At 41.0% G+C, this 19638-nt stretch overlaps 1 protein-coding gene across 1 annotated transcript in view; it reads right to left on the bottom strand.

Annotated features, from left to right (window-relative positions):
- LOC111868653 (tRNA dimethylallyltransferase) overlaps positions 1-19036 on the bottom strand; it is a 126492-nt gene extending 107456 nt beyond the window's left edge. The window contains exon 1 of the mRNA XM_023859512.2: positions 18887-19036. Coding sequence (XP_023715280.1) covers positions 18887-19030 — 144 coding nt within the window. The 5' untranslated portion in view covers positions 19031-19036. The remainder of the gene's footprint in view (positions 1-18886) is intronic.
- Positions 19037-19638: the final 602 nt, after the last annotated feature.

The raw sequence follows: 19638 nt of genomic DNA, 5'->3' as shown, positions 1-19638 counted from the left end.
CAGCGGTCAAGCATACGACCGTTCAAATGACTAGACTGCCGTTGTAGCGGAAGCTACTAGAAATTGGGTATAGTCTGCTGAACTGAGCCTGGACTGACAGATCCCCTGTATATATTTTATGTACATTTATTAACATGTTTAACATGTAAAATGCAAATATCCTTTACATTATGACAAAAGACTTACTACTACAGACAATGTCTCTGACAACAGACTCGTCCTCTCGTCAGAGAGCTCGCCCCTCAATAACAGGACCGTAACTGTCAAAAAGTAATAAACATCTGGCCATAATCCCCAGATTGGGCTCGACACCAAGGCTGACTGGCTGACTCACCGTCAGTCGCAATGTGACTCTGACTTTGACAAGACTGTTGTCAAGACGGATTGGCGGTAAACCGACAGTCGTAAAGTAACTCTGACTCTGAGCCAGTCACTTGAGAGTTGAGTTCCGCAAGGGAGGCTGAGAAGTGATGGCGCTAAAGTTCAGTTGACAGCTCAGGTTTGGGACAATCGCCGGCCAGTAAAGACGTGAGCACAGAAGCTGAAGAATCTTCATTGTTGAGAGCCGTTACCAGGCAATGACTACTGAAGACACTGCAGGCTAGAGAAGACTTAGCGTGTTGTGATCGGTAAAGTGTGGGAGATCAGTGATAACGCTGTTATNCCGATTATCACGGTCTCTTCCCCTGAAGATGGAGGCGATACGTTCCTCCAAAACGTTGTTTAACACCACATATACACGGTGCCAAATCCCAGAAGACTGCTTTCTTCATAGTCACCGCCGTGAAAACCTCAAGTCTTACATATTTTAAGTCGGTTGGTATAGTTCTCTTGCGGACTACAGGCCACGGAGTATATTTTTTTATTTGTTCCAATAGTTGTCTAACGTGAGTGAGAAACCGACGAAAATCCTATGTCAGGACGTTCGGTCGCCGGGTTGAGATTTTAAACCGGGACCTCCTGGATACAAAGATGCGAGAGTGCTAACTACCCGAAAGCGACGTTCGGTCCAATCGAGAACCAGGGAACAGTAGCCACTTCTGTACAAAACCTCACAGTCCTCAGAAAAGCTGTATGTTGAAGGACTCACACGAACTGGCTACGGTTTTGTTACTGTTTTACTGTAAAAAAAAAAAAACTTTTTAACACTTTCACCATTAGTGCCAAATTGTTAAAGAGGTGAGGATCGGACTGGAATTTATGGGAACAGGGGCTCCCCTTTGCCGCACCCCCGCTCTTCCTTCAGCAGGCGGCCGCCATTGACCGAATCAAGGCCAAGCGTCGGTTTGATTTAGCCCGGCCACTGATCGCACCAAGGCTGCCTGCGCCTACACCCGGGACACGAACCCGATCGCATCACGCCAGCCCTCCGTACTGTAATACGGGAGTTCACAGAATGAGTAGCTTCCCACCTCATCGAATGTAAAGGTCATTCTATTTCGAAAAATTTGGGGTTAGAGCAGAACATCTCCCCCCCCCCGCAAAAAATCTACTTTAAGTATGTTTGTTTTACCATAGAACATGTCGTTATAAAATGAAGGCTTTATCCCCCCCCCAATATTTTTGAAAATGAACTTTAATAATATTACGGTCTTCTGGGATACGACGCCGTGTAATTTGGTATAAACACACGATCTTGATACTCACTTTCGCGAGATCACATCCCACACTGAAAGATGTAGGCCTATTTGTATGATAAAATCTGGTTATAAACGAAAAATATGGTTACTCCTCCAACCAGAAAATTCTAGGATATGAATCAACAAGAACGGGCAAATGCACCCCTGGAGGTGGCCCTACGCCTAGGTGTATGCAATGCGTTGTAAACCGACTGGTAGGGTGATAGCAGGGGACAAGACAAAGCGCTCGACACAACATACTTAAGTGTATGCTATTGGATGGATAGATCACAGTCTTCTGAAGGTCGATGTATGAAATGCGGCAGTTATCTAACGTCGAATTACGTGAAATTATCGAGTTCGGGAAAAATCTGAGACAGGATGTTTGGTCTTCCTGTCGAGAACCGAATCGGAATCTTTCCAGTACAAGTCAGACCCAACCTTCTCACTATTTTGTTTCTTATTGGTAGTTGGGTGGGACTAAGTCCCTTGCACTGCGGCCACTTCTGCCCTATTGTACCAGCCCCAGATGATAGGTGAGGGTGATTGTGGGGCAACTGGTGGAATGAAGATTGGCAGAGGAAACCGAAGTACTCGGAGAAAACTGCCCCAGCGCCACTTTGTCCACCACAAATCCCACTTGACCAGACCCGGGATCGAACCCGGGCCGCCGCGGTGGGAAGCCAGCGACTAACCGCTTGAGCTATCGCGCGGCCTGACTTTCTCACTAGGTATGTTATTACATTAGGGATTTCTCTACACCGACAAGCTTCATGTAAACACTGTACCTATAATCTATAAATTCTGCGTCTGCTTGTGTGTTTTAATAACCGTCTACACAACAGTTAACTGAAGAATATATCAAATCTTACACAATATATCAATTGTTAGATATCCTACTGAGCGTTACACTGTCTGTCACAAAGATATATGTAGGATTTCATTCGGCCCCCTACATAATGTGGGCCTTAAAAACAAAAGAAAGGGAATGGAAACATACAAGACAATATTCCTACTACATCGTAGAGTGTCACACATTAAGTTTAATAAGAAACGCCGAGCCATAGCTCAAGCGGTTAGTCGCTGGCTTTCCACCGCGGCGGGCCGGCTTCGATCCCGGGTCTGGTCAAGTGGGATTTGTGGTGGACAAAGTGGCGCTGGAGCAGGTTTTCTCCGAGTACTTCGGTTTCCCCTGCCAATCTTCATTCCACCAGTTGCCCCACAATCACCCTCACCTATCATCTGGGGCTGGTACAATAGGTCAGAAGTGGCAGCAGTACAAGGGACATAGTCCCACCCCACTAGCAATAAAAAGAAAAGTTTAATAAGAATGTAACCAAAGTACCTGCACGTACTTAAGTGAACTGACTTTCAAAACGATCCAAACTAAACCCAAATCAAAGTCATTTCACAAAACTTAATACAGCAGTCTCCCATCACAACGAGTTGGATGTAAATCGTTAGCGACTTATGCCAATGTACAAAATGAGTAGATGTTTCTCGAGTTTTTCTAAAAGCGTCTCCGGTCANAACCAAAAAAAAAAAAAAAAAAAGCGAACTTCCTCATACACAACACAATACTGAACTAAGGAATAGCTGGTAAATAACTGTTTACGTAGTAATGTTCTGTAAGTTGGAAAATGTGGTCTCCTGCTTCACATCATCACAAATTGCAACAACCCAAAAATAAAGAGCTCAGTCAGACACATATCTAGTCAGAGCAGGAACGGAATCAGCGGGCTGTCTGACACCTTACACGGCAAATAGCCATGTGACTTATACAGACCGGCTAGTCTTGGTTAGGATAATGGCATCAAAAGGGTTAAGAGTTAAACGCGTAGCTCGGATGTAAGACAAATGTGCAGAAGTTCGATTAGGTAACATGTCGCAAAACGCCATTTCAAAGAGATGGTGATGGGAAAATAATAAGTCTCTTTTGAGGCCTACAGATTAGCCTGGAACAGGTAGGCTGGTTGTCTGGTTGCTTAGTCGGTCAGTCAGTCACCCAGCCAGCTATTCAATGACCTTTCGGAATTGCATATTCTATTCGTCTCTCAAGGTCAATTGCGCATTACACTCGAGTCTCGCCAACTCTTGATCACAAGAAGACGTAGCAAACCGTAAGCATATTTTATACTCCAGATTACTGAGTAACAGTCCTCAGATTTCACTTGGCTTGCTTGGCCCACCTACTGAATGGGACCTTACACTTACTAAACCCTTTTCCGGAAGGTTCTACACCCTTATCATGTAATCACTGAATCGACAATACAAAATATGGGAACACAGAAAACAATTCTCCATGTCTGCAGAATACAGACAGACAACCACAGGCCAAATCGAACACAGAACCGAGAGCGACTATCAATTGCTACTGGGCAAATGACGGTAGAGTAGGTCACTGACGCATCTCATGGACTGACAGTGATGTTTAGGAAGAAATGGATTCCTTCGGAAGTCCTCCCACAACAAAAATAAATAAAGCAAAAAGTTGAAAATATCTTCTCTGCTCTGTGGAGTACACTGCAACAGAGCTTTGCATCATGAAATGTTAAACAGTTCCGTCTAGTGTGACTGGTGAAGATTTTTCTTATTTCAATTATTTATGCCCTTACATGTTTCGGTCTTCAGAGACCATCATCAGAGGGACACCTTCACATCAATACAGTTGGAAGTTACTATTACAATATATGTTCTGAACGTTAAAATATATACATATAATATTAATAATATACAATTGGGTATAAAATTTAAAGTTTTTACAACTACAGCGGCTGTTCCAATACATCTTCCAAATATCTTCACCAGTCACACCAGACGGAACTGTTTAACTTTTCATGATTCTGTTAGTGTGACGGACCAGAATGAAACAAATCGAACTTTGCATCGTTAAATAGTTTGTAATTAAATTGATATTACATCTTATTTTCTGACCTACTTTCCTTTTCAAACAAAAGAACGTTGGCTCACGAAATCACTATGTCTCTGCGCTATCTGCGCGTGTGTGTGTGCGCTTTAATCATCTGTGTGCCCATCTTGTCAACATCTGAAAAAGCTGACCGATTTTCACGAAACGTGGTCTGAACGTTGCCATCACCCCGATGACGTGCATTTTAATTTCCTACAATTAGTAAAAACAACAGAGCGGACTGCCGAACTAGTGAGGTGGAAACGAACTAATGTCACGTAATATAAGATCTTGATATTATGTATGGCAACAGAAGTTATAAAATTATGCAACTTTTTTTAAAGGTGTTTTCTGTAGAATGTAAACTAACAAATTGGGAGCGGTGAAAGAAATAACTAACATACTATTAGAGCTACGCAAGATCAAGTCATATGGCTCCACAGTAATTTTCATATTCACCGACATAAGAACCTCCACCTCAAATTTAACGCAGTTCCTCACAAAAACAGAATAACTGCATTAACAATAATAAGTCTGTCTGCAGAAATGGAAACTTATGAAATAGGAAATTATCTGGTACAATAGGCCAGACGTGGCCGCAGTATAAGGGACTTAGTCCCACCCCACTAGCAATAAAAAAAAAAAAGAAATTAAGTGTCGTGCTCTGAACTCGATTATGCTTGTATTTCTCCTACTCCGTACTTTACTTAAGTATTCATTCAGAATTTAGCAGTCGAGGAGGAGAGAAGACGGACAGGTCTTGTAGAATGACGCTGGGACTCAATGACTATCAAACAAAGGATAACCTATGTAAGTTTTGAGGTTTTCACGGCGATGACAATGAAGAAAGTTGTCTTCTGGGTTTAGGCACCGTGTATTCTTCGTTTTTACCGACGTTTCGGAGGAACGTAGCGCCTCCATCTTCACATCCTATCACCACAGCTACTGCTCTCCGCAGCTATTCAACTGCTCTGAAGATGGAGGCGCTACGTTCCTCCGAAACGTCGGCAAAAACGAAGAATACGCGGTGCCTAAACCCAGAAGACAACTTTCTTCAAAGGATAACCTAGGTCAACAGCTGGCATACGTGTAAAAATGTGTCAAAAGATTACAATTTACTTCACTAAGAATAAAACAGTGAGCAATCACTGTTGGAGTGAATTTCATAAATGTATGCACCTTTATCCATTTCTGTAGCGACTGCAATTTAAGGAATATATTCTCGTATCGAATTACTGGCGTGCGGACATTTCCTCGAATACGACCTATGAATATGCTCCTAGGATCCAAAAGACTAAGAGCCTCTCCTGGATCCCAGGAAGTTTCGAACTACTTGCGAATAAGATTTGAACGTTTGAAGAAATGCGACTCTCCTACAGTAAAGAAAAACGAGCCAGAGATTACAATCTGGGTAGGGTCATATAGGATCCATTTCCCGTCGTCTTGCGCCAGTCATGGGCTGGAGCCACGGCAAACTTTGAAGAGAAATTTAAAAAGAAACAAACGTTGCTAAGAATTACGCTTGTATTACTAACTCACGCAGAAAGCATTTGAAAGTCAACACAATGTTTTAATAACATTTGCCGGAACAAATCTACCAACTTCTTAATAAAAAAACTGTTAAGTAAGATCACATACACGTTCTCACACTCAACTTCCTTGCGAATATATTTCACCTCCGATTTTCATGAATACTTAATTATGTACTCTGATTATTCCAGTAAATTTAGTTAGTTATTTAGAGCGGGTGGGTTTCCCCATGCACCGCGACCAGTTTGATCTATTGTGCTTCCCTCTATGATATTCTACCAGTCTCTTTACCCTACCGATAAATGGTGCGTACCATCAGTCCCGCCGAGCAAGCGAGTTCGGCCACTTGCTTAGCGGTGTCTATAATGCTTCCCCCATCTATCAGAGTCCTTAAAGGCTATTGTTGGGCGGGAAACGTCCTGGAATTTGGCTCAGTGATCCCCTTTGGGGATATGAGGTTCTTTTACATGCCGTAAAGTTACGACACGGGACACACAACTTTAAGTCCCTCCCGGAGGGCTTGTTCCCTGAATTTTTCCGCCTTAAAAATTCGACGACCTCCTCCGGGTATTTGAACCCGCGTACCACGAGTCATGAGGTGGGAACGTTACCTCTAGACTACGGACGCCGCTTTCCAGTAAATTTAACTTAACTCACAAAACAATTCATAGCTATAACCATTGGAAGAGCTCTGGAATAGATATTTTCCAAATGAGTTCTTTGGTAGTGGCCTTATAATCGTTCACTGCACGTGCAAGTTTATTGCTGGAAAGTGAATCTCACCACAGATATCAAATTGTTTGCCTTCTTCTCATTGCATGTTCACAATATCTGTGCATACTTCAAACATCGCAGTAAGCTATATATTTCATATAAAGTGCCATTTTTTGTACGATGGTCCGTTTATGTCCAATTTTATGAAGTTTTATTTCATCTTCATGTAAAGCAGGGATTATAGCGGGCTGCTTCAGCTCAACATTAAACTTGCACGTCAAATCCGTGCCGAAACCGAACACCATTTTTCTAACGAAATTCATCCGGCATCGAGCCGTGCTCGCTCAAATGAGGTAATTTTAGTGTGGCGCTGCCCATGGTGTCATCGAACCCAAAGCGACCAGCCTACTGCGATGTCGTCATCTTTGCCTAACCCAGCTCTGGAAACCTACTGAAGGAACAAAGCGGAATTTAAATACGTCGCACGGCCACACAGCTGTACAGCCTCGTGGAATTATAATATACCGGAACATGAATATCAACGTCACTGCGAGCGTTCTGGCCACTTTACGACGTAGAAGACCAGCCAGGCCTGCATGCGCAGTGATAGTCACTCCTGCAATTAATTACGCACCATGCCATGAAGGTGTATGGAGGAGTGGAGAGGAAGTCCGCGAATTATTATGCTGGCACTACACAGAGGTGAGTGGCCAGGTTCACCTCTGTATGTTCCCGGTCCGCATTTGACAGGAGGCTTCACGAGTCACACAGATGGTATGCATACGGTGGCGAACCCAAAGGTAAAAGATAAAGTTACCACTGGGCTTAATTAATTAATCACCACTCCATGAAGACATGAGGGGAGCGGAGGTGCATCGCCATCATTCTTAACCTTGGCACTAGATAGGAGTGAATGGTGGGGTTCAGGTGGCGAACCCTAAGGCGAAATTCCTTGTCCTTTTGCAAAAAAACATTATCTTCCCCAGAAGCAGCCATGTCATGGCAAAAGCAACTCCCTCCCGTCACGCAGGGTGCCATTTATATAGATCGAGCCTTTCAGAGGACGGATCTGTGTTCTTGTTTCCTTTCCGGGGTCATTTTCACAAACAAAAATGTAAACTGTTTCCCTATTTTCTTTTTTTTTTTCTTGGCACTACAGCCCATTGGGCCTAGGCCTACCTCCATGAACTTCTCCGTTCACTTCGGTTTTTCTAGATCTTACACAATCGGTAGGGCTCCTTGGGCGGGTGATCAGCTCGTCGCGAGGCCTCTACCTGTACACAAACACAGAAAAACGCACACACACAAACTAAACATCCATGCCCTGAGTGGGATTCGAACCCACGATCCCGGTTTCCAAGCGAGCGAGGACAGTACATGCCGTTGTTTCCCTATTACTTCCAATTATTTCTTCTCTTCTTACTTTCACCCCTTTCATGTGTTTGTCTTTATTAATTTCCATATTAATCTATTCCCGAGGCTCCACCGAGGTGTGAAGATGACCACTCGCTTCAACTACAGCCAATGTAAAGAATACGTGAATCTAAACATCCACTCCTCCATACGTCTTCAAGGAGTAGTGCTTAATTAGTTAAGCACAGGGACAACTTTATCAGTCTCCACCTTCCAAACCTCGCTGTTTCAGTGGAGCTCATGCGTCTCCACTCTCTCCTCCTCCTACTACTAATTCTTCATCTTTTTCTACTTTCTCTTCTTGTTCCTGGTAGTGTTCAGTGTAACACGTTTTCCGGCAATATTTTCCCGCTAATTTCTGCAATATGGTCACACAATCTCTAACTCTTTTCTAGGTTTGTTATACCTAAAGCAACGCGCGTTTCTTCCCATACTGTTTCACTCCTCCCCATATTTTCCCCCGAATAATCTTCAGTCTTTGCGGGTTACAATTCAGGAATAAGTTTGGAACTATGTACGAATCTTATAAACAACTGAAAGAATTACGTGGACGGGGGTCAACCCATCGCTGCTCCTCTTACCTACACAGAATAGCACAAACACAAAGAAACGCGACCACATATCCACGTCCCAAGTGAAATTCGAACCTAGGATTCCAGTGTACAAGCGGGCCGAGACAGCACCGCCACTGTGATCAGCGAGAATATAGTAATCAAATTCAATCGTCCTATTTTGCTGCCACATTTCGCCTATATGACAGAACAGTTTCCACTAAGCTGTAAAGTATAGGTATTGTTCTTACGTTCCCCGGGTGTACGTCTATTCAGACATTTCCATGTAACACTTCTGCTGGAACGCTTCTCAAAGGGATTCTGCTTCCAATATCTCTGCCATGGGCTCAAACAGCCGTTATTACTGATCCTAAGATTCATAATGCTGTATTTTAGCGTCCTGTTGCACTGATTTTCGTCCATGATATGTACGAGTATGCAGTGTCCTACAACACCGGCAACCAAACAGGGAACACACAACACGAGACACGATATACACTGAGAGTAAGAGGAACGACTCCCATAGTGGTGGAACTATGCGCGGTGTTAGAATTGGGACAGATAAGATAAATAATCTTAACAAGTTTTTAGTACATAAATATTTATTATAATTGACGAACATTTTTAAATACTTTTAAATTTTACAATGACATAATGGCAAGCAATGAAAAACTAATGCACTAAAAGACGGACACTGCATACATATCATGGACGCTGATCCTAAGAATTTAAAGGAGTGACATCGTTAATTTGTACTCCTTCTCACATAGGTACTCCGTCTTATTTAGGTTAAGACCCCATTCTGAATACTCTATTCATTTCTTTCTCATAAAGTACATCTCATATATTCTTCTTCTTCCGCATAAAATATAAATTAACTGATTTATGTACCGGAGACGCGGTATTTTTGTGGGCGGCAGAAAAAAGTTAAGTATATTTTATCTAATATATGAACATACGTGGTCAAAGTTTAAACACATATTATGCATTCCCTACGTAAAACTTCATATTTTAATGTAGATTACTGGACTATCTGCTCTTATGTAGCAAAGAGAAATTTTAAGGTACAGATGACCACTGAATTCGTTCGTAGAACTTAAAGTCAATAATTCTTTTTTAATTCGCTTAGTGGGGTGTGGAGTCCAGCTGGGTCCACTCGACACGGCGGCCACCGATCGGCCTATTGTACCTGCCACGGGTGATTATTATGATGGAGAATTTGGTGGAATGAAGTTGGGCAGGGTAAACCGAAGTACTCGGAGAAAACCCGCCCCAGCGCCACTTTGTTCACCACAAATCTCACTTGACCAGACCCGGGATCGTACCCGGGCCACCTCGGTGGGAAGCCAGCGACTAACCGCTTGAGCTATGGCGCGACCTCTCTCTCTCTCTCTCTCTCTGTGGCACTACAGCCCCAGTGGGCCTAGGCCTACCTCCATGAAACTCTCCGTTCACTTCGGTTTACTAGATCTTACACATACGGTAGGACTGCTTGGGCCTCTACCTGTACACAAACACAGAAAAACGCACACAAACATCCATGCCCTGAGTGGGATTCGAACCCACGATCTCGGCTTCCGAGCGAGCGAACACAGTGCATGCCTTAGACCGCTCGCTACCGTAACCGGCATGGCGCGGCCTAACGTCAGTAATTAACACATATTTATTTCCCTCATCAATTAATCTCAGTTCGACAACGTGATTCAGTAACTCAGTGACAGGACTGGGGCCATTACCAATTTTCTATTCAAATCACAAATCTGGAAGCTTTCTCTGCATTCACAGAGCATTCATTGTTCATAAGAACGTAAAAACGTACTCAGAAACCGCCTCTGCTACCCAGAGTTAGTACATTATGGGAAATCGGTTCGTAAGCTCGTGTAATGATACTGTTTAAACTGGGAAGATTTATTTGGTGCCGAATGATGTGGCAAGATGATCATGACTGACAGAGTAGGCAAACCATTTACCTGGACATCCTAACAAATATCACGAAAAACATGAATTAGGGCAGGTGGTACACCAATTTAGATTCGAAACAGGCATCTCCTACATACAAAACGACGCCTTACAACCGGTCCGGTATTGTGGCAGTAATGACAAAAATTACACTTGTGCCCGGGTGTTTAATCCTAAAAAATCAAAGTACTAGGGCAGTTCAGCACGCAGTTCCAAGAAGGAAGAAATTGGTATAAAACATACGAAGCCATTCTCATGGTGTAACTGTAACTTTACATTTCTACCTGCAAAATTGGACGACAAATAGCTTATGAACCTGAAGCCTCCACCGCAGAGGCGGGAAATTAAACCAATTGTAAGAACTTCACGCTTCACATCAATGCATTTAAAGAAGTGTCAGATCGATACCCACCAGGGTGCCGTCCTGAACCGCCCTGGCTCCACCATAATCCTGCCTGTATCCAAATATCACCCCCTAAATTTCGAAATAAAATGTATGATTGTTTCGATACATAGTATGAATGGTATAAAGACCTTGGCTAAGGTGAGTAGCGAGCTTCACGCTCCGACCGTTTCACGACGGGCAGGAGAAAATGCGGCACTGAACTCAGGCGCGATGCGCAGTTTGGCAAGTGTCTCGGCAACCTTGAAGAGAGCGGTGCTAAAGACNGGGGGGGGGGGGGGGTTAAAAAACTCAAGGTAATGGCAAAGTCAATGGCAGATTTGTCGACATACTGGCCATCTGTCACACCCACACACTATGCGGGGAGAGGAGGAATGCTTGGAGCTCTGGTTCAGGGCCTCCTTTACGCCTTCATCACATCGCGCTTACACAGAAGCAATTATTATCACTATGCTTATGCAGATATCACAGTCTGGTTCAAGGTATTTTTTGCAACTGATTCCGATGCAGTACAGTTCAAGCAATTCCGGTGCAATTATTTCATTCCACTAAACAATAAAGAACTATTAACAAGTGGAAGAAAATTAATTTATAACCATTCATTACACTAATAAATTCCAGTAATATTAGAAAATTAATGGCCCTATTCATGATGAAATTAAGAGACTGTTCAGTTCTGACTGCACTTTTATCTTCCTGCATGGTACTGAAAGACCTAACAATTAAAATATACAAAACTACAGATAACCTGCTGTTTTATATAGGTATGAAACTTAGTGACTAGGAACAGATACAAAGGCACAGGCCAAATTAAATACCAAATAACTGGAGAACATTACTCGTACATTACTTTGACATTCTTAATTCATTTTCATTTCATCAGTAATCTGTCATACGACAGGTCCACAGTCTCTTCCAAAGCAGTTCCTCCACTTGATGCGATCTAGAGCTTTCTCCTTCAAATCAAAATATCCTCTTCTGTCACCAAGGTCATCCAGCATCTTCTTACGTCTTTTTCCTCCTCTTCTGGTCGTATACATGGTATCTCTGTTTTTGGAAAGAGACTATCCAGGAAAAGTGATAATGTGGTAGTTTTTCCATTTGCTTTCCACATCGCAGTACAACAGCCGTTCAAACCACTCTGGTCACGCCTGTTGCTATATGAACTTGAACCATCTCGAGCATCATTTGCTCTGTGCTTCAAGTCGCTGCTGATGATGATGCTTCCGGCATCAGTTTTTGGTGTCTCTCTTCCTCTGATGCCTACCCTTTGACCTGTCCAGCAAGGGAGGCCCTGCCAGTAGCTATGCTACCGCTGGTATAGCTCTCATACTCAAACCCCCTCACCACGATAAGGTGGAGACACCTAATATCATTAAGGTCAGAGGAAAAGATGGGAATTCAGAGAAGGGCAGGCCATTGCCGATTCCTTAAACTGGAGGAGAATGAATGGGGGGCCCATGCAGCATGTATGGATTGAAACGCATACAAAATCGAATCACTTATGAAACCTACGTATAAACGGAAGACTAATATTATAATCAAGAGATAGAACGTGATGGTATGGATTACAGTGACCTGATTAAAACTGGGCCCAATGGCGTGCTTATGATACACTTCTGATTTTCCCTAAAAATGGTGAATTCCTTAATTAACTAAATAAGCAGCAACTGTTCAAAACGATTCTATAACATTGGGTTAGTTAACAGATTCTGATATTTTAAATTAAATTTAAATCATAAATATGTAACCAGTTGAAGAAAGCAGTCTTCTGGGATTTGGCACCGTGTATATGTGGTGTTAACACGGTGCCAAATCCCAGAAGACTGCTTTCTTCATAGTCACCGCCATGAAAGCCTCAAATCTTACATGTAACCAGTTCTTTAAAACAGAATCTTTATGCACATATTTGGTGTACTCTGCATTGCTGTTAAGTAAAGAGGATTTATTTGGAAACAAATCTACATGCACAGAAGTAATAGCTTTGTAAGCATATCAACAAGCACATTATGTAATGACGAGAACTACTTAACCTATGTTCCTTTCAAGTAATTCTTCAGTACAAAGAGGATAGCATATTACATATTAATAAATATGTGAATAACATGTTACAAGTTAATAATTATGCAGCTTAAATGACTATTTATATGCATAATTAAAAAAAAAAACTTTAATAATCACGGATAACCTCAAAGTTCTGCATACTCTGTAGTTTCTAACACACCAACAAATGTCTCACGGAAATTTCTAGATGTTTATCACTTATCAAATCCAACACATTTAACCTCTGTGGTTTATTTTGAAATTAAAAGCCTAATACAGATTTGGCAAAGAGCCCAGCATTATTAATAATAAGAAATGTGAAAGACTAAATGAATGGGTCTAATGACCCTTAAGGAATTAATCCAATCACAGTAAAGACGACTTTTTTCTGAATAAAAGTTAGTGCCTGAAAACATTTTACTGGCTTCTTGGAATTCTGAAAACCTGAATTTTCCTGGAATTTTCTTAATTGCTGGCTTAACTGTAACCTAGTAACCCATTGTAGTAACACCCACAGTAGTGACCTTTATTGATTTGGGGGCAAAACTCACTATGTATTTTGATGGAGCAATAAAACAATTGAAATTCACTTAAGTGCACCAATTGGTCCATATTCCACTGAAGTACAAAAACACTATAATATTTGAAAAAGTAAAATCAACAATACTATGCACTTCATTATATGGGAAAATATTCCTCAAGCTCCTGACCTCAGATCTTCAAATGACTTAAAAGCAACTGCCATTTTGATATTCTAATTTTATTTTGGTAACTTCTTTTATGACATCATCAGAATCTCAGGCTTCTACAGAGTTGAATGGTAATACAGTTGGTGAATAATGAATCAGAAAGGATCTGGAAGGAAACAATCATGGTCTAATGATGATACCACCTCAGCATTTGCTTGGAGAAACTTCAGTAATCCATAAAAAAACTTGTCAATATCTCAGGTGATATTCTGAAAAAAGCACCTCCTGAACACTACATGAATCTGCTCAAATTTTATTTTCAATCGTTTTCTAAGGGAAATTCATATATCATAATTTTCCAGAACTTCCTTTGAAATATCTTTAGGTATAAACTAGTATCACATGCTGTGACAGAACTGTTCACAAAATCGTCTTAAGTCTTAATAGTCTTAAGAACTGCTAACACATACACGGGTTGGACAAAATAATGGAAACATATTTCTTTATTAACATGGTATTGGACTAACTTTTGGCTTCAATACAGCCACAATCTTTCTTGGAATGGACTTCTACAGTTTTGAACAGTCTCTAGCAGAATTTTATACCATTATTCTTGAAGAACATCTTCAACTTGCTTTAGAGATGTTGAAGGTGGAATTTGTTCCTCACTCTAGTATTAAAAACTGACCAGAGCGGTTCAAAGATGATATCTGGTTATCATGCTGTCTAGGGAAGATGCTGAAGTTCATCTTCATGCTCTTCAAACCATAACTGAATGAAGAGTCCCAGCCATGTGAATGTGAACACTATCAGCTTGGAAAACTGCATCCCTGTTCTGAAGTAACGTCTGGATCATGGGATGCATCTGATTAAACAACCTGTTCAAGTACTCCCTTGCAGTAATTAGGCCATGAAAGGTAATAATGGGACCAACAGAATACAATGATATTGCTGCCCAAACCATCATAGAACTTCCCATGCGTTTCAATGTTGGAACCAGGCATTTCAGATTGCAGGGTTCCCTGGCTGTTCTTCAAACGTAAACTCTTCTTGATGCAGGAAACAGCATAAAGGATGACTCATCTTACCATATCACAAGCGCATTTCCAGTTGTCTGATGTCCAGGTTTTATGGTCATGACACCATCGTTTACGCATCTGAGCATTACATTCAGTAATCGGGGGTTTAGCAATTTCAGCCCTACCATGGATATTGGGTTTGTGAAGCTCACGTCTGTCACCTGTGCAGCAGTAGTTCTGTGATTTCTTTAAACAAACCTCCTCAATATATGATAATGTCATCCTGTTAATGTTGATTTTCGCCCACTGTTCCCCTTCACTGGTATTCTCTTTCCACGATTCATATATATTGACATAACCTTAGAAACTGTCACAGTGACAGCGTTTGTCACAGATGCTCCAGCTAAATGTGCACCAACAATCTGTCCTCTTTCAAATTCAGATAAGGCTCCCATTTTCTGATTCTTTCACACAGTCACTCAGCATAATCACTAATGCACTTACATGAGCACTACAGAGTGTAAACAAATGGAAGAACAGTCAGTGTCGTCAACTGAAGTTCTTTCAATGCAGCCAACACAAAAAAATTACTATTCCTCAATTTCTAAGTGTCGCTATTATTTTGTCCACCCTCTGTATATGCATATACATATCTATTGTTGCAAGTTACTGTTACTAATAACAAAGATTGAAATAAATTTAACGGAATTACATAGCATTGAATGATATTGTGACGTGTTGCGCTATGGAGGACACCCCCCTCCCTCCCTAGCGCTGACGTAACACGGGATGCTGCCATTGCTACTCAGCAGTAAACAACTCCCAACAGTGTTGCTAGGCTATTGGCAAACACGGCGTCAGACAACAGTGGTGCCTATTATGTAACTGTTTTCTGTGTTGTCCGTAACGGGGCTAAATAAGTAGCAGCGAAGACTATTCAAGAGTTAGTTACGAGTTATGAGTTGGCCAGGGAAGAGTATGCAGTCTAGTATTTGTAATACTGCAGATAGCAGTAGTTGTGAGATTGTAAACTTTGTGATTGTATGGGCGAGTGTGAAATAAAATTCGCTATATCCAATACGACGTGAAGTTATTTGTCACGTTATACACCCAATACGTGAAAATTTGGTGTCAGAAGTGGGATTGGACTTACACACGTTACCAACAAGTTTCAGTAACTAAACACATTACAATATGATGAATTACTGAATAATGGATTTGAAATATTTTGAACGAAGCTGTTGTGGCCTAAGTTCAAGTACTATCCTAGCATTTGCTATGAAAATCCTCAGTCAGGATGGCCAATGTCCTGAACAAGACCTGAACTGGTCACTTCCAGAATACAAGTCAGAAGCATTGCTGCTTGACCCCATATGGCATATTTAATATGGCAGCAAAGCATGAGACATAAGGAGGCCTGCTATAAGAAGGTTAATATCAACTTTCATTCTTGGATGAATCACCAGGTTATATTCTTCTGAACCATAAACAAAATGAAGACAAAATAACAGAATTATGAATTTCATTGATAACAGAAACCGATCTATTTATTAATTCAGTCTCACGGAGAAGATTCAACAAAGGAGGAGGAACCATGTATGAATATTTAGATCTCATTAAAGAAGAATGTGGCTCATATACATTCAGGAACAAAGGAACATGTTGAAAGAATGCACACTCATAGGATACCAAAAGAAACTACAGATTATCAATATATAGAATTATGTTCACAGAGTTCTCCAGAAAGATGGAAAGATTTTGTTTCATAAGATCCAATAGGATGGTATGGATTGGATTGGATATATCTGGCCAATGACTTTGTATAGTTGTTACCATATGGATTCACTCAGGGAAGAATCTGACAACAAACTGCAAAGAATACTTTAACCTCTGAAGGGTTCAGTTGTTAACTATAGCTCAGACTCAGCTTATAAGTTCAGATATAACCACCCAGTGACCAATTACCTGGCTAACCTATTTGTTTCTTTAGTGACTGACTGCCCAACCAACTACAATCCTAGTTAAATAAAAACACTCCCTTTCTAAGTACACAGGTAATCCCCCAATAACTGACATAACTAAATAGGAGCTAGGGTAGCTCAGTCAGTATAGTATCAAGCTATGAAATGGGCAGCCATTGCTCAATTCCTGGCATGGTCAAGAGATCATACTCTACTCCACAGGAACCAGACTGGCACTAGCACCCACTCACCCCCTTCCCCATGGCTATAGCAGCCGTGGCATTAAGCTGACCACTCACCTCCATCTAGTGCCCTGCTCAAAAACTGTGGAGCTACACCTACATTTCTCCACACGTCTTCATGGAGTGGTCCCTAATTAGTTCAGCAGAGGAAACTTCACCTTATCTTACCTTACTTACTCAGGGAGCTGAGCCCTTCTGGAGGACCTGCCAATTCTGCAGCTACTCAAGAATTTCCCAGCATTTTATGGAACCCGAAGGTTCATTATCGTGTTCACAAGAGCCCTCCACTGGGCCCTATCCTCAGCCAGATCAATCCAATCCACACCATCCCATCCTCTCTCTCTAAGAGCCATTTTAATATTGTCCACCCACCTACGACTTGGTCTTCCCAGTGGTCTCTTTCCTTCTGGCTTTCCCACCAATATCTTATATGCATTCCTCATCTCCCCCATTCATGCTATACCTTACCTAATCTAACTAAATTATGCACTACCTAACTACAAAGTACATGATCTTCTTTGAACAGTTCAAAGGTTATTCCAACAGAAAAGCAGAAATCATTACAAAATTCTATCAATGAGTCCTACCGTAGTGCAGTTCAAACAATTTCACATCTTCACATGATATTTCTCTGTGATCCAGTTGACATTATCCTCATATCCACATCTAAATCTCCCAATCAAAATTTTGTAATTTTACAAGTTTTAAACCAACATAACTGGTTCACTTGATATGTATCCATGTTCTCTTAATTATAACCTGAACATAAGAGCTTGCTAATTTTTCTCACTCATAAGTAAGAAAAGATTTATATTCCACCTGTTACTTGTTGACAGAATCTCCACATCACATAACTTACACAACCCTATGGATGAAATAAATAGTACTCTTGGCAACCTAATGTAACATTATTAGCAACACAAGTATGTGCAGTTATATCTCTTCCATAATTTAACCTTTTGCAAAACAACTTTACCTATTATTACTAGTTTACATGAAGCACCTAATACTGAAATAATACTGAAATAGTACTGATGCTGCATTATGGCTTATTCATTGCTGGTACTATTCAGCCTGCATAGTATATGCTGTCTGCACTGCATTACATATGTATGACTACAAACACCAGAGACCACCTTAATAAACAATTCTAATGGTTTCTGATGATGGTGTACAACATTTGCCTTTTGGACTTTGTCCACTATCTAAAAGAACATGTTCCATAAACCGGATCTGTTCCCATTTTCAAGCGAGATGCTGGGAGGCCGTTCTCAGCTGGGTCCAACACAGATTTCTATTACTGAACCAAAGTAAAAAGAGTAAGTGTCCCCCACCCCTACACCTGAGGACAGAAACAGACCCAGTTCCCGAAATGGTTTGTTCTTTTAGGATATTAGACAACAGGCAAGGTACAAAAGTCAAGTAATCTCAATTCCTCAATAAGCATTTTAATGGAAGGCAATCCCTTCTGATTATAAACCTGAAGAGAATAGATAAAAACACTCTTTTAAGGCCTCACTACAAATTACTATTATGAAATGTTCCTGATGGACCTTAATACCTGTACTCTGTACCTGTATCAAATGGGTCATTCATCTCAAACTATTGTAATTATAAATTGGTTGTTGCAACCATGTCATAAGTCGGTTTTCCTCAAGGTGTAACCATAAAATTTAACACACAGAAACCTAGTACTCGTAATCAAACTTTTTTAAATTCAAAATTTCCTAAGCACGCATTCCCATAAGACACAGTTTCATACACTGCACAAAGAGAAATCTTCATGTGCTCAGCAAACTACAGGCTACAAAATCGATATATACATACAAACTAACCTGCATTGAATCAGCGCTCAAAATTTCTCCTGCAAATTTTCTTGCTATTTCTATTGCTAATTTTGATTTTCCAGATCCCGTAGCACCCAGAATAACAACAACAGGGATACGAGAATTCATTTCATTCGCACAACAGGCTGCCATGTTGGATTTGCTACAATCCTGTATGAGAAATTTCACGGTAAACCTATTGCAACCACGGAGAATGAAAAACAACATGGACCAAAACACGTACGTGCTACGAAGAAAAAAAGTCAAATTCGGCTGAAATAGTCAGATATTCCCGATTTAATCATCACTACAGTAAACAATCTTCAAAATTGTTAAGCGAAGTATTGCAAAAATACTATAACAGATTTCATCATTTTTCGGCATGATTCATCTGCAAGTACTCGTAATGAGCATAGAACAATTTTTTAAATTTGATTTTTACTCATATTTCTGGTACGGAGCGCTAAAGTCTCATATCTAAACAAATAAAACTAACACCATGAGGCCGAGTCCATCTTGAACTCAGTAGCTAACCTATCCAATAATATCCCAATATTTTATGGAACCCTAAGTTTCATTGCAGTCTTCTCAAGAATCTGCCACTGCTACTTACTCTGAGGCAGATGAATCCAGTCTGTATCCCCCCACTCTAATTATCTAAGGACCCTTTTAATACTATCCTCTCATCTACGTCTATGTTTTCCTGGTAGTCGCTTTCCTTCTAGTTTTCCTACCAAAATTTTGCGTGTATTTTTCTTTTC

Source organism: Cryptotermes secundus, unplaced genomic scaffold, assembly GCF_002891405.2.
Source record: "Cryptotermes secundus unplaced genomic scaffold, Csec_1.0 scaffold696, whole genome shotgun sequence".
NCBI lineage: Eukaryota > Metazoa > Arthropoda > Insecta > Blattodea > Kalotermitidae > Cryptotermes > Cryptotermes secundus.
Note: the sequence above shows the minus strand (reverse complement) of the source record. Positions and strands in the feature narration are given on the sequence as shown.